Source organism: Arachis ipaensis, chromosome B09 (assembly GCF_000816755.2).
Source record: "Arachis ipaensis cultivar K30076 chromosome B09, Araip1.1, whole genome shotgun sequence".
Taxonomy (NCBI): Eukaryota; Viridiplantae; Streptophyta; class Magnoliopsida; order Fabales; family Fabaceae; genus Arachis; species Arachis ipaensis.
In genome coordinates, this window is record NC_029793.2 from 83,472,144 (window position 1) to 83,488,607 (window position 16,464).

Sequence of the window (16,464 nt, forward strand, 5' to 3'; positions counted from 1 at the left end):
ATAATAAAAACTAACTAAAATATACTAAAAACATACTAAAAATAATGCCAAAAAGCGTATAAATTATCCGCTCATCACAACTCATCCTAGAGAAACCACCCAAATCTAAAATGGGGAGAGAACCAAAACCAGAACCATTTTAGAATCACAAACCATCAAAACCATCAAAACACTAACCAAAATCCATACAGAAAACCATAAAATAATTAACCCCAATCCAACTACTATCCACCCAACAACTCATCCACTAAAAAAAACACTTATCATTTACCATCAACGTCCCATAATCAACCACAACCACCCCAAGAATCTCAAAGGATCTCCAATTTAGAGATATTGATGGAGAAGATGATGAAACATCAAGAGCTAGCCAACAAAAACCTTGAAGCTTTACTGAGGAACTTGGAAAGGCAAATTGGACAATTATCAAAGCAAACAGCAGCTGAGAGACCTAGCAATGCACTGTCAAGTGACACCATTTCCAACCCCAAGGAAGAATGCAAAGCCATTCAACTAAGGAGTGGAAGAACCTGGGTAAATGATAAGAGGCCAGCTGAGAAAGAAGCCACCAAGAAGCCAATAGAGGATGACAAGGCCAGCAGCAGCAAAGAGCAAGTGAAAATTGAATAAAAGAACCAAGAAAGGCTCAACGAGAAAGAGGAACCTCAAGCTTCAAAGAAGGGGAAGCAGACTATTGAGGAACAATCACAAGAACAGAGGAAGGAGGAGAAGTGGTGCACAAAATCGTGATTGTTCATTCCTTGGTAATGGCGCCAAAAACTTAATACGCACGTTCATAATTTTAGTTCTTTTTTCACAACTTCGCACAACTAACCAGCAAGTGCACTGGGTCGTCCAAGTAATAAACCTTACGTGAGTAAGGGTCGATCCCACGGAGATTGTCGGCTTGAAGCAACCTATGGTCATCTTGCAAATCTCAGTCAGGCGGATTCAAATGGTTATAGTGAATTGATAGTTAAAATATAATTAAAATAAAAAATATGATAGAGATACTTATGCAATTCATTGGTGAGAGTTTCAGATAAGCGTATGGAGATGCTTTTGTTCCTTCTGAACCTCTGCCTTCCTACTGCTTTCATCCAATCACTCATACTCCTTTCCATGGCAAGCTGTATGTTGGGCATCACCGTTGTCAATGGCTACATCCCGTCCACTCAGTGAAAATGGTCCAAATGTGCTGTCACCGCATGGCTAATCATCTGTCGGTTCTCGATCATGTTGGAATAGAATCCAGTGATCCTTTTGCGTCTGTCATTACGCCCAACACTCGCGAGTTTGAAGCTCGTCACAGTCATTCCTTCCCAGATCCTACTCGGAATACCACAGACAAGGTTTAGACTTTTCGGATCTCAAGAATGGCTGCCAATAATTCTAGCCTATACCACGAAGACTCTGATCGTGAACCAGGAGGCTAAGAGATATGCATTCAAGCTTGTTTTCATGTAGAACGGAAGTGTTTGTTAGGCACATGTTCATAAGTGAGAATGGTGATGAGTGTCATATAATCATCACATTCATCATGTTCTTGTGTGAGAATGAATATCTTAGAATAAGAATAAGCTTAAATTGAATAGAAAAACAATAGTACTTTGCATTAATTCATGAGGAACAGCAGAGCTCCTCACCTTAATCTATGGTGTGTAGAAACTCTATCGTTGAAAATACATAAGTGATGGAGGTCAAGGCAGGGCCGAATGGTCAGCCCCCTAAACACGATCTCTGAACATAAAATTAGTCAAATACCAACCAGAGATGTGAAATAAATCACTAAAAGTAGTTTTTATACTAAACTAGTAGCTAGGGTTACATAAGATAAGTAAATGATGTATAAATCCACTTCCGGGCCCACTTGGTGTGTGCTTGGGCTGAGCATTGAGCTTTCATGTGTAGAGACTCTTTTTGGAGTTAAACACCAGGTTGTAGCATGTTTCTGGCGTTTAACTCTGATTTGCAACCTGTTTCTGGCGTTTAACTCCAGAATAGGGCAGGGAGTTGGCGTTTAACACCAGTTTGCATCGTCTAAACTCGGGCAAAGTATGAACTATTATATATTGCTGGAAATCCCTGGATGTCTACTTTCCAATGCAATTGAGAGTGCACCAATTAAATTTCTGTAGCTCCAGAAAATCCACTTCTAGTGCAGGGAGGTCAGAATCCAACAGCATCTGCAGTCCTTCTTCAGCCTCTGAATCAGATTTTTGCTCAAGTCCCTCAATTTCAGCAAGAAATTACCTGAAATCACAGAAAAACACACAAGCTCCTAGTAAATTCCAGAAATGTGATTTTTATTTAAAAACTAATAAAAATATACTAAAAACTAACTAAATCAGACTAAAAATTATGTAAAAACAATGCCAAAAAGCGTATAAATTATCTGCTCATCACAACACCAAACTTAAATTATTGCTTGTCCCCAAGAAACTAAAAATCAAATAGGATAAAAAGAAGAGAATATACTATAAATCCCAAAATATCAATGAAACTTAGCTCCAATCAGATGAGCGGGACTAGTAGCTTTTTGCCTCTGAACAGTTTTGGCATCTCACTTTATCTTTTGAAGTTCAGAATGATTGGCATCTATAGGAACTCAGAATTCAGATAGTGTTATTGATTCTCCTAGTTCAGTGTGTTGATTCTTGAACACAGCTACTTTATGAGTCTTGGCCGTGGCCCTAAGCACTTTGTTTTCCGGTATTACCACCAGATACATAAATGCCACAGACACATAACTGGGTGAACCTTTTCAGATTGTGACTCAGCTTTGCTAGAGTCCCCAATTAGAGGTGTCCAGGGTTCTTAAGTACACTCTTTTTTTTTGCTTTGGACCTCAACTTTAACCGCTCAGTCTCAAGCTTTTCACTTGACACCTTCATGCCACAAGCACATGGTTAGGGACAGCTTGGTTGAGCCGCTTAGGCCAGGATTTTATTCCTTTTGGCCCTCCTATCCACTGATGCTCAAAGCCTTGGATCCTTTTTATTACCCTTGCCTTTTGGTTTAAAGGGTTACTGGCTTTTTATGCTTGCTTTTTCTTTTTCTTTATTATTTTTTTTCACCAATTTTTTTTTGCAAGTTTTGTTCTTTACTGCTTTTCTTGCTTCAATAATCATTTTTATGATTTTTCAGATTATCAAATAACATTTCTCCTTTTTCATCATTTTTTCAAGAGCCAACAATTTTAAAATTCATAAACAACAAATTCAAAAGACATATGCACTGTTCAAGCATTCATTCAGAAAACAAAAAGTATTGTCACCACATCAAAATAATTAAACTAATGTCAAGGATGAATTCGAAACCATGTACTTCTTGTTCTTTTGTTTTTAGAACATTTTTCATTTAAGAGAGGTGATGGATTCATAGGGCATTCATAGCTTTAAGACATAGACACTTAAACACTAATGATCATGTAATAAAGACACAAACATAAATAAGACATAAGGCTCAAGAACCGAAAAATAGAAAAATAAGAACAAGGAGATTAAGGAATGGGTCCACTTTAGTGAGGGTGGCGTCTTCTTACTCTTGAAGACCCAATGGTGTTCTTGAACTCCTCTATGTCTCTTCCTTGCCTTTGTTGCTCCTCCCTCATAGCCCTTTGATCTTCTCTAATTTCATGGAGGAGGATGGAATGCTCTTGGTGCTCCACCCTTAGTTGTCCCATGTTAGAACTTAATTCTCCTAGGGAGGTGTTAATTTGCTCCCAATAGTTTTGTGGAGGAAAGTGCATCCCTTGAGGCATCTCAGGGATTTCATCATGAGGAGTTTCCTTATTCTCTTGTTGAGGGATGGCTTGAATTTGAATTTTGGAGGTAGGTGGGGTTTATGGGGAAGAGTGGATGGATGTGTGTGGTTAAGGGTATTTGGGAAAGAGGTATGGAGGTAATTGGTGAAGGGTATTTAGGGAAGAGTGTTATAAAAAGGTGTGAAGAGGAGAAAAGAAGAGGTGGGGTAGGTGGGGATCCTATGGAGTCCACAGATCCTGAGGGGTCAAGGACTTAGCATCCCTACTCCAAGTAGGCGTGCAAAATGCCCTTAGAATGCATATCTGGCGTTAAACGCCAGCTTGCTGCTTGTTTCTGGCGTTTAACGCGAGCTTTTCTCCCATTCTTGGCGTTAAATACCAATTCCATGCTCTGGTCTGGCGTTAAACGCCAGTCTGGTGCTTGTTTCTGGCGTTTAACGCCAGCTTGATGCTTCTTTCCGGCGTTAAACGCCAGTTTGATGCTTCTTACTGGCATTTAAACGCTAGTAAGCTCTTCCTCCAGGGTGAGCTATTTTTAATGCTGTTTTTCATTCTGTTTTTGATTTTTTAGTAGTATTTGTGACTTCACATGATCATCAACCTAAAGAAAACATAAAATAGCAATAGAAAATAAATAGATATAATTAAATAACATTGGGTTACCTCCCAACAAGTGCTTCTTTAATGTCAATAGCTTGACAGTGAGCTCTCATGGAGCCTCACAGAAAATCAGAGCAATGTTGGAGCCTCTTAACACCAAACTTAGAGTTTGGTTATAGCTTCCCAACACCAAACATAGAGTTTGAATGTGGGGATTTTGTTTGACTCTGTATTGAGAGAAGTTTTTCATGCTTCCTCTCCATGGTTACAGAAGGAGAACCTTGAGTCTTAAATACAAGGTAGCCCTCATTCAACTGAAGGACCAACACTCCTCTGTCAACATCAATCACAGCTTTTGCTGTGGCTAGGAAGGGTCTGCCAAGGATGATGGATTCATCCTCATCCTTCCCAGTGTCTAGGATTATGAAATCAGCAGGGATGTAAAGGCCTTCAACCTTTACTAACACGTCCTCTACTAGTCCATAAGCCTGTTTCATTGATTTGTCTGCCATCTCTAATGAGATTCTTGCAGCTTGTACCTCAAAGATTCCCAGTTTCTCCATTACAGATAGTGGCATGAGGGTTATCCCTGACCCAAGGTCACACAGAGCTTTCTCAAAGGTCATGGTGCCTATAGTACAAGGTATGAAGAACTTTTCGGGATCCGGTTTCTTCTGAGGCAATGTCTGCCCCATTGGTGCACTCAGTTCATTGGTGAGCAAGAGGGTTTCATCCTCTCAAGTTTCATTACCTAATAAACTGGCATTCAACTTCATGATTGCTCATAGATACTTAGCAATTTGCTCTGCAATGGTGTCTTCATCCTCTTCAGAGGAAGAGTATTCATCAGTGCTCATAAATGGCAGAACGAGGTCCAATGGAATTTCTAGGGTCTCTGTATGAGCCTCAAATTCCTTTGGTTCCTCAAAAGGGAACTCCTTTCTGTCCAGAGGACGTCCCAAGAGGTCTTCCTCACTGGGATTCACCTCATCCTCCTCTTCTAGGCATTCGGCCACACCAAGTAAGGTTATGGCCTTGCACTCTCTCTTGGGATTTTCTTCTGTATTGCTTGGGAGAGTACTGGGAAGAGTTTCAGTAATCTTCTTACTCAGCTGACCCACCTGTGCCTCCAAATTTCTAATGGAAGACCTTGTTTAATTCATGAAACTTAGTGTGGTCTTGGATAGATCAGAGACTATGGTTGCCAAGCCAGAATGGCTCTGTTCATAATTCTCTATCTGTTGTTGAGAAGATGATGGAAAAGGCTTGCTATTGCTAAACCTATTTCTTCCACCATTATTATTGAAGCCTTGTTGAGGCTTCTGTTGGTCCTTTCATGATAAATTTGGATGATTTCTCCATGAAGGATTATAGGTGTTTCCATAGGGTTCTCCCATGTAATTCACCTCTGCCATTGCAGGGTTCTCAGGATCATAAGCTTCTTCAGAAGATGCTTCTTTAGTACTGTTGGATGCAGCTTGCAATCCATTCAGACTGAGAAATCATATTAACTTGCTGAGTTAATATTTTGTTCTAAGCCAATATGGCATTCAGAGTATCAATTTCAAGAACTCCCTTCTTCTGAGGCGTCCCATTGTTCACAGGATTCCTCTAAGAGGTGTACATGAACTGGTTATTTGCAACCATTTTAATGAGTTCCTGAGCTTCTGCAGGGGTTTTCACGTGAAGAGATCCTCCTGCAGAATGGTCCAATGACATTTTTGACAACTTAGACAGACCATCATAGAATATACTTATGATGCTCCATTCTGGAAGCATGTCAGTAGGACACCTTTTGATCAGTTGCTTATATCTTTCCCAAGCTTCATAGAGGGACTCTCCTTCTTTCTGTCTGAAGGTTTGGATTTCCACTCTAAGCTTGCTCATCTTTTGAGGAGGAAAGAATTTGGCCAGGAAAGCACTGACCAGCTTATCCCAAGAGTTCAGGCTATCCTTAGGTTGTGAATCCAACCATGTTCTAGCTCTGTCTCTTACAGCAAAAGGGAAAAGCATAAGCCTGTAGACCTCGGGATCAACTCCATTGGTCTTGATAGTGTCACAAATTTGTAGGAATTCAGCTAAAAACTGATGAGGATCTTCCATTGGAAGTCCATGAAACTTGCAATTCTGTTGCATTTGAGAAACCAATTGAGGTTTAAGCTCAAAATTGTTTGCTCCAATTGCAGGAAGTGAGATGCTTCTTCCATAGAAGTTAGAAGAAGGTGCAATAAAGTCACCAAGCATCTTTCTTGCATCTCCACCATTGTTATTAGGTTCGGCCATGTCTCTTTCTTTTTCAAAAATTTCTGTCAGGTCCTCTCCAGAGGGTTGTGCTTTAGCTTCTCTTAGTTTCCTCTTCAGAGTCCTTTCAGGTTCAGGGTCAGCTTGAAAGAACTGGAAGATTGATGGTTTAGAAGTTATAGTAAACTCTCGTTGCAAGTATAGTTACTAAACCAAGCAATCAACCTTTCTTGCAAAAGTTATGGTTGTCACAAGTAACAAACCCCTAAATAAATTGTTAACCGAAGTATTCAAACCTCGGGTCGTCTTCTCAAGGAACTGCAGGGAAGTATGTTCTTATTATTGGTTATGGAGATTGCAAATTTAGGGTTTTAAGAATAAGGAACAAATATGACAAATAATTTAATTGGCAATTAAAAATAAATAAATACTGTAAAGCAAACTTTTGGCAAGGGATGAGAAATTGGAAGTCCAGATTAGTTACTCTTCTCAATAATAAAGAAGATTGAATCTTAATTCCACTTAGTTGACCTTTACTAAAGCAAAGAAAAGTCAAGGGACTAATTAGCTTGATCTTCGAATCCTATTTATTTCCTAAGAAAAGGTTGGGATTATTGAAGTTCAGTTCAATTAGCAAAGATAACAGTTATCTTTTATATTGAGCTAAGATAACTCCTGAGTTACTGATTTCTTAACCAAGACCAAAAGGGGAAAAGTAAATATATTGGAATAAAGATGTCTTCAGAGTAAAAGCAATAATAGCATAAATAAAAGAAAGCAATATTAAATTGAAATACCTCAAATAACATTAATTCAAATAATCTGGAACATAGAAGAATTCATAAATTAAATGGCAAAGTAAATAATCAACTAAAGTAATGGAATGAATAAAAGTGAAAGGGAAGCTTAAAATAAAGGAACATTAAACCTGAGATTGAGAGTCACTCCTAAAACTAAGAGAAGTCCTAAATCCTAAGAGAGAGAGAGGAGAGAACCTCTCTCAAGACTAACCAAAATCATGAGAAGTAACTAAATTGGCGAGCTCCCCTTGAATGGATGCGTTCCTACACTTTATAACCTCTGGTCTATGCCTTCTGGACTTGGATTTGGGCCAAAAAAGGCTTCAGAAATCGCTGGAAGTGTTTTCTACAATTTCTGGTGCGTGGCCTCTGTCACGCATCCGCGTGGGTCACGCGGTCGCGTCATTCGGAGCTTTTCTTTTCACGCGGTTGTGTCAGTCATGCGACCGCGTCAGTCATGCGGCCGCGTCACTGTTGATTCGCGCTTGGCATGCGGTCGCGTCGTCCATGCGATCGCGTGGATGCCAGTTTCTTTAGAAACTCCGTTTTGTGCTTTCCTTCTATTTTTGTATGTTTCCTTTTTCATTCTTTAAGTCATTCCTGCCTTAGAAGATCTGAAACTACTTAACACACTAATCACGGCATCGAATGGAAATAAAGGTAATTAAAATAATTAATTTTAAAGCATAGGAAACATGTTTTTCACATACATCACATAATAAGGAAGGGAAAGTAAAACCATTCAATTAATATGAATAAGTGGGTGAAGGATTGAATAAATTACTCAAATTAAGCACAAAATATATCATAAAATATAGGTTTATCACACTTAAACAATAGCATGTCCTCATGCTAAATCCAAGGTAAAAAGTAAGGTTAAAGTGGTGGAATGTCATGCAATGCAATTTAATCTAAATGCAACTACCTAGATGAATGATGCATCATGCAATTCTAATTTTTATTCACTTGAATATAAAGTTTGCATGCAGTTAAATTAATTCACATTCTCAAGGAGTCATGTATATATATAGCCAAGCCTTAGATAGTGATAAAGTGCCTTTACAATTGAGATGGGAGAGAAAAACATTTTAAAAACATGCAAGACAACTAACAATTTAAACAGAGATAAATGTTAATGAGCTATTGAACCCTCACTAGATTTTGTGTTTACTCTCTAATCACTCAGTATTTATTGGGTTAATCACTCTATTCTTCTTTTTATTCTTACTTTCTACAACTTTGTTCTTCATCTAACCAATCAACAATTATAGAATATAGTCATACCAAAAATCATGATGTCTTAAGTAAGGTTGTAATGGGGCCAAGGTAAAGGTAAGGGTATATGTATAAGGCTAAGTGAGCTAATAAGTGAATCCTTAATTAGACTAAGATCTCACCTAACATACATACTTTCTAAATCAAAGCTTTGTTTCCCAAAAATTCTTATTTTGAAACATCTTTATTCTTTTTCAACATTCTACCCTTTGTTTCTATCATCCATGTTCCCAAAAGGTTTCCCACATTTAACACAATTACACAATTTCTATCTTAAGCTAACCAAGGATTCAACTTGGGATTTTATTTTGTTTTTCTGCTTAAGGCTAGTAATATGGCTAATAGAATAAAAGGAGATTTAAAGGCTCAAGGGGCTAACAAGGGTGATGTAAAAGGTAGGCTATTTTGGGATTAAGTGAGCTAAAATCAAATAATGGCCTCAATCACTCTCTTGGTATGTATCTACATTCTATAATCGGACATATAGATTAAAACAAAGTAAAGAACACCATAATATAAAAGAAGGGCGGAACACACAGGAATAAAAATTATGGTTTGAATGTAACCATACAATTAAGCTCAAACTCACAGGCTATGTGTTCTCTAGCTCAAAAATCATTTATCACTTATGTATGTCATGCAGGTTTAGTTAAAAATTCTCATTTATTCTCAATGTAAAACTTAAGGTGGCTTTAAAGTTCTAGTGTTTCTCCTTAATAAAATGTTGTTTAATTAACTAACATGTAATGCCATATATACAAGGTGTGGGTTGTTTTGATTCTGTTAAAGTCTCTAGTTTACTTCCTTTTTCTTTTCAATCTATTCCGAGTTATCTTATGCTAAAAAGGGTAAACTATACTAATCAATCCACAATTTCTATAACTAGTAAGTTAGAATTGCAACTAAGTAGCTAATGAACTAAAAATGCAAAATACAGAAATAGAGTATAAATACATGAAAATATCAATGTATAAGTACTGCAAAATAGAAATAAAAAAGAAAAATATAGAAAAATAGCGAAATAAATAAAAAGAGTATGTAGTGGTTCACCAAAAAGAACGCCAGAGATGGCGACCTCCCCACACTTAAAATGTAGCATCGTCCTTGATGCTCAGTGTAACACCCTAACTACCAAAGCTCGCACTTCCGGCTGCACGACTCTGATAGCTTTGGACATTACGACGACACTTATCTTATTTAATACTAAAAATATGAGCCTGTTTGAAACTTTAAACCGCAATACCGCTCCCAAAAACTTTCATCCGATAACATACGTCCATAAATACCATACAACTTACAAAACTCATAAAGAGTACATCCATATATATACAAAAATATATATAAATAATATTACAAACATTATTTATGGGGGCGAGCTCATCCGGGCCTTTCACAGTGCCCGGCCACACTTACGACATAGGGTCAACAGAGTATCAAGTCTTGACCTGGAGCACGTGGTGGCTAGCCACTGCTACTACCCAGGGAAACTCGTATCTCAGATAGTGGAAGTGCAACATTCACATTTATCAATGATTCAGCATAAACACGCATTCAATCTCATCCATGGATCAACATCCATCTCAGCCATCCGGCTCACGGTTCAGTCCAGAATCAGCCAATATTCATATCATACACAGCCATTCCGGCTCACGGTTCAATCCAAAACCAACCAATATGTATAAGCAACACAGGCTGAATTTCAAGAGTATTCTATCTTCCACATCATCAAAATAATTGACTCAATTCAAACCAATCCTCAACGTAATTTCAAATCTTTAAGGAATCAACTTCAAACATTACATTTCACAAGCCACACAACAATTCGGCCAAACCAACATCCATAGTCATTCGAGTCAATCAAATAATACATAAGGCAGATACAATCACCAAATACACAATATCTCACATCAGTACCCATATGTAATAATTCCAATAATAAACTATAGTTTTTGGAAAGCGCCCCTACCTCAAAACGCAATTCCATAGCCCAAAAGTCTCATAGAGTCATCTCCGCCTCAACCCAAAACCAACTGCAGCCAGCAACTTGGCTCCACTTGCGTTCTCAACAATCTCAGTAACTCTAATCGCAACATACAACAACCGAAACTCAATCTCATAGCAATTAATGCCACAAACCTCAGCTTGAGATAACGGAACAATAACAAAAGGGCTTTCCAATTGAAACGCTTACCGAACCGAAGAAGGAATGGCTGAACCGAAACAGCGACGGTCTCCGAACCGGTTCGGCGGCAGCCCGATAGCCACCTAAAGCGGCAGCGGTGACCTGAACAACATGCAGCAACAATGAGGTTTCCGGAAACTCAATGGAAGGAGAATCAACTTAAAACCCTTACCGACAAATTTTTCGGCGACGGCAGTGGCATTCCCGGCTGCCAGGCACGGCGGCGCGACTGATTTCTCCCCCGGGAACGGCTGTGACAGGACCAGCGTCTCCTTCTTCCGTTCACAATCCCAGCGGCAACCACAGTGGTGGTTCTGGTCAGCTCTGGTGGCAGTGGGCTCCGGCAACTTGCATAATCCCGAGGCAGAAGCAGACAGCAACTCCGGTGGTCTTCTCCGGTGACGACACCAGCTACCACGAGGACGGCGGCGGTGAAACCCTAATAGCGCCGGCGCTGCACAGCAGGGACGAGGATGGAGCTTCTTCTCGGTCAGTGGTTCGCAGCTCACGGTAATGCACGAAACACCTCCTTTGGCGGTGACTGCTCCACTCTCCACTGCGGCGGCGTCGAGGATCCAAGATGGCGACGCGATCTCAACCCCACGGACAGGACGGTGGTGATGGCAGTTCTATTCACTCACCTCCATCGTGTCTCACTCTCGACATCTCTCCTTTACCCCTCTTCGACCGGCACCAAGGTGGACTTACACGTAACGGCGGCGACTCCGGCAGTCACGGCGACGGCGCGGTGGCAGAGAAGCCCAAGCCTGACAATCACAAACCCGTTCGCAAGGAACAAAATGCCCACAACTCATACGTTGCACACCTACCGCTTCAACTTCCGTTTACACATGACATCTTAAGGAACTAATGTATCGCGTTACTACGTCTACAAGTCGCACGTGATACCAAAACAATTCTCGAGTCTACTCAGAAGAATATGAGATCTTAGAAAGGAGAGACGGATGTCAAAGACAATAGTCATAGATTTGAAAGAATATATCCAATCCCAGATAAACATGGATGTTCAAGCAATAAAGTTTGCTAGACATAATTCAATTGACAACTTCAAAGATAACCCTTAGATCAAAGAAGTTCAATAGGATCAACAAGAAGATAACCAGCGCATCAGCTTGAAACAAACTCAAACTGAGTCGATGAAGTATGAGGTTTACAAAAGAGAATATCTCAAACCCAAGGCAAATCTCACAAAACTCAAGGGCATGATTAAAAATACTTCTGAATACATTGTTCTTAAAAGAATCGAAAACTTGCAGGAAAATCACCTCGCAGTCTAAAAGAAAAGTTAAGCAACAAATGTCCTTCAAGAAAGTAACAAAAGCATAAATGTGGCTTTACTTCAATACAATTCCATGTTGAAGTAGATTTTGTAGAGTTCCAAAAACAAATGCACACAACTTTGGCTAAGAGCTAAAATATTTCCTCAAATATTTTAGAAAGATAATTAAATGCACAACTTAACCAAAAGCAGTTCATAAAAACTCGAGTAAACCAGTAAAAGTACAGGCAAAGTATTAGAAAGAAATAGTTGTTAAACTGTATAAATAATTTCAAAGTCTCATATATAGAAAAGCATATATCTAATCAACAGCAATTTATAAAATCTCAAAATTGGTTGTGATCACTGTCAAGTAAGAGAAAAACTGAATCAACAATTTCTCAAAGAATGGACTCAGAATCCGGAGTTAAAAGTCACAGCACATTAAGACAGGTTCAAGGCTATATCAAAGAATACTTGAATCAAGAAGAACTCAAACAAAGGAAGATAGATGCAACAAAGATCTTAAACCAGCATATGCACTTAAGGTCAAACAAGAATACATATGGATAGAGGAATAGAGTGAAGACATCAAATTACTCTTCAAAAGGTCTAGCAAATAAGAACTTCAAGTTAGGATATGAAAGAACATGTCAACTCGAACAGAATTCAAGACACACAACTGAATAGTCTCGAGAAATAGTTTCTAACGTTCCCAAAACCCGCGATTCGCTTTACTCAAAACTAGGATTTCATCTATGATAACCCATCAGTGATTTCATATACATAATTCACCAGTATTAAGCCGGCCAAACTTAATCTCGCCAAACCAACATCCATAGTCATTCGAGTCAATCAAATAATACATAAGGCAGATACAATCACCAAATACACAATATCTCACATCAGTACCCATATGTAATAATTCCAATAATAAACTATAGTTTTTGGAAAGCGCCCCTACCTCAAAACGCAATTCCATAGCCCAAAAGTCTCATAGAGTCATCTCCGCCTCAACCCAAAACCAACTGCAGCCAGCAACTTGGCTCCACTTGCGTTCTCAACAATCTCAGCAACTCTAATCGCAACATACAACAACCGAAACTCAATCTCATAGCAATTAATGCCACAAACCTCAGCTTGAGATAACGGAACAATAACAAAAGGGCTTTCCAATTGAAACGCTTACCGAACCGAAGAAGGAACGGCTGAACCGAAACAGCGACAGTCTCCGAACCGGTTCGGCGGTAGCCCGATAGCCACCTAAAGCGGCAGCGGTGACCTGAACAACATGCAGCAACAATGAGGTTTCCGGAAACTCAACGGAAGGAGAATCAACTTAAAACCCTTACCGACAAATTTTTCGGCGACGGCAGCGGCATTCCCGGCTGCCAGGCACGGCGGCGCGACTGATTTCTCCCCCGGGAACGGCTGTGACAGGACCAGCGTCTCCTTCTTCCGTTCACAATCCCAGCGGCAACCACAGTGGTGGTTCTGGTCAGCTCTGGTGGCAGTGGGCTCCGGCAACTTGCATAATCCCGAGGCAGAAGCAGACAGCAACTCCGGTGGTCTTCTCCGGTGACGACACCAGCTACCACGAGGACGGCGGCGGTGAAACCCTAATAGCGCCGGCGCTGCACAGCAGGGACGATAATATACTTAATTTCTTCATTTTCCAAAATAACAGTATTAATATTTAAAATATTACTTATCCAACCCAAATCATATAAAATACTTATTATTTTATAATTATCAACTTTATAATTCAAATATAGAAAATAATCCAATAATTATAAAATTGGATAATAATCATAGCTTATCTCAAATCCAATAAATCAAAACTTGCGTTAATTATCTTTAATAAAATAATCTCTGAAATTAAGGCTATAAATAATTGTAGGATTTGAGACTTGATCATAATAAGACTTTTCAAAGATTCTGGGCCTTACACTCAGTCAAGCAGGGTGTGAAGGGGTGTCATCACTAGAAGGCTGGGTAGCTGGAGTCTCTGTGGTAGTGATCTGAGGGTCTGACTGTTGTGGAGGAGGTGCTGACTGAAGAGGGATCTCAGGGTCTACAGCCTGAATTTGGGGTGAAGCCTCCGATGGTGTGCTGCCTGCTAGTCGCCTGCCTACTCTGCCTACTGCTGTGGGTGGGTCTCTGCCTCGGGCGCATCCGCCTCCTCCTCAGATGCCTCGGATGGTGTGTCAGGCTCGGAGGGGATGTCGCCAGATCGTATCATCAGCTTCAGGTGCTCATAGCGTCGCTTGTTGCGATGCTCCATCTAGTCAAGCCTTCGAAACAGGCGATGCACTAGATGATTGATGGGCTCTGGGGTAGGTGGAGGTACAGTGGCGGTGGCAGGTGTAGTTGTAGAGGAAGAGGGGCCGGCAGATGGTGTGGCAGTGTCACCAGGAGTAGTGAAGACTGGAGGTCTGTAGCCCAAGGCCAGAAAGTTCCTGCTGTGCGGGATAATATTCTTGCATTCTGAAGCAGGTGTGTAACCAAATAGGGAAAGGGAAGAGTGCCTCGGACGTAGACCCTGGCCATGTAGAACCAGATAAAGCGTGGCAGGTACAGGTCCTTACCCTCCATCACACACCATAGGAGGGTGATCATAGCGGCAGGTATATCGGTCTCGTGAATACTCGACATAATGAAGTTGCTAAGTATCTGATGCCACAGCCGAGCCTCATCATTCAAGTACGCCCGCTTGATTCCCTTGGGCATGGTGGTGTTCTGACCCATAATCCAAAGAACGGTCGGGTCAAGGGCTATCCGGGCCTTGACTGTATCCCAATCAAACTTTAGAAAGTACATGTCTTCCTCAGCTTTCTGATAACCATCTGGCTGATCAGATTTAGGCAGAAGCTTCAGAACCTCTTCTATTGCCTCTTCAGTAACCAGAATCTGCTTTCCTCTGAGGTTCATTGCATCTAGGGAGGTCTTGAAGTAATTGCAGTAGAATTCTCTAACCCAAGATGCATTGACCTCAGTCAGGGGTCTCTGCAGGAAGAACCAGCCTCTCTATTTGATCTGATCAGAGGTGTATTGATAAGATGACTTTTGCGTGGTCTAGAAATTTGCGGATAAATCCTCGTTGTAAGTATAGTTTCTAAACCTTCAAAAGTCCTTTCATACAAACGTTTTGGTTGTCACAAGTAACAAACCCCTTTTAAAATTGATAACCGAGTATTTAAACCTCGGGTCATCTTCTCAAGAAACTGCGGGGAAGTATGTTCTTATTATTGGTTATAAAGGTTGTAATCGGGGTTTAGAAGGTGAGAGGCAAGTAATTTAAATGACGAGTGAATTAAATGGCAATTAAAAATAAATAATAACTCTAAAATAACTTTTGGCAAGGTAAGAGAAGTTGGAGGTCCAACGTAGTTATCTCTCTCAACTATAATGAAGGTTGAATCTAGACTCCACTTGGTCAACCTTTACTAGGGCAAAGGAAAGTCAATGGACTAATTAATCTGGCCTTTGAATCCTATTTATTTCCTAAGAAAAGGTTGGGATTATTTAAGTTCATCTCAATTAGCAAGATAACGATTATCAATTATGTTGAGTTTAATAACTGTTGAGTCACTGAATCCTTAACCAGAACCAAAAGGGGAAAAAGTAAAATTGATAGAATAATAAAAATATTTTTGGATGGGAAGCAATGGTAACTTAAATCAAAGAGAACAATCATAAACTGAAAATTCCTCAATTATCATTAATTCAAAGAACAATCTGTGAAATGGAATAATTCATAAATCAAATTATAATAATCAATTCAAATGTTGGAATAAATAAAACTAAAAATAAAAGAACATTAAACCTGGGATCCAGAGTTACTCTTAAAACAAGAAGAAATCCTAAATCCTAAAAGAGAGAGAGAGAAGATCTCCCTCTCAACTAAATCTAAATCATTGAAAAGTAAAATATGCGAGCTCTATTTGAATGGATGCATTCCCACACTTTATAAACTCTAGTCTATGCTTTCTGTACTTGGATTTGGGCCAAAAAGGGCTTCAGAATTCGCTGGGGGCGCATTCTGTAAATTCTGATACGTGGCCCCTGTCACGCGTCCGCGTGGGTCACGCGGTCGCGTCATTTGGAGCCTTTCCTTACCACGCGGTCGCGTCAGTCATGCGACCGCGTCAAATGCGTTCTGCTTAAGGCGCGCGGTCGCGTCAGTTAATGTTAATGAGCTTTTGAACCCTCACTGGATTTTGTGTTTTCTCTCTAATCACTCAGTGTTTATTGGGTTAATTACTCTATTCTTCTTTTTATTCTTCCTTTCTATAACTTTTTTTTTCGTCTAACCAATCAA

The 16,464-nt window shown here is 39.9% G+C and overlaps 1 protein-coding gene across 1 annotated transcript; it reads right to left on the minus strand.

The window, feature by feature from the left end:
- On the minus strand, nucleotides 10,687–11,532 carry LOC110266876. Its single transcript, XM_021111921.1, has 4 exons — nucleotides 11,194–11,532; nucleotides 11,037–11,159; nucleotides 10,819–10,966; nucleotides 10,687–10,762 (listed from the first exon to the last, which is right to left on the minus strand). Exons 1-4 carry the CDS (start codon nucleotides 11,216–11,218, stop codon nucleotides 10,687–10,689), a joined length of 372 nt encoding a protein of 123 aa, XP_020967580.1. The 5' UTR covers nucleotides 11,219–11,532.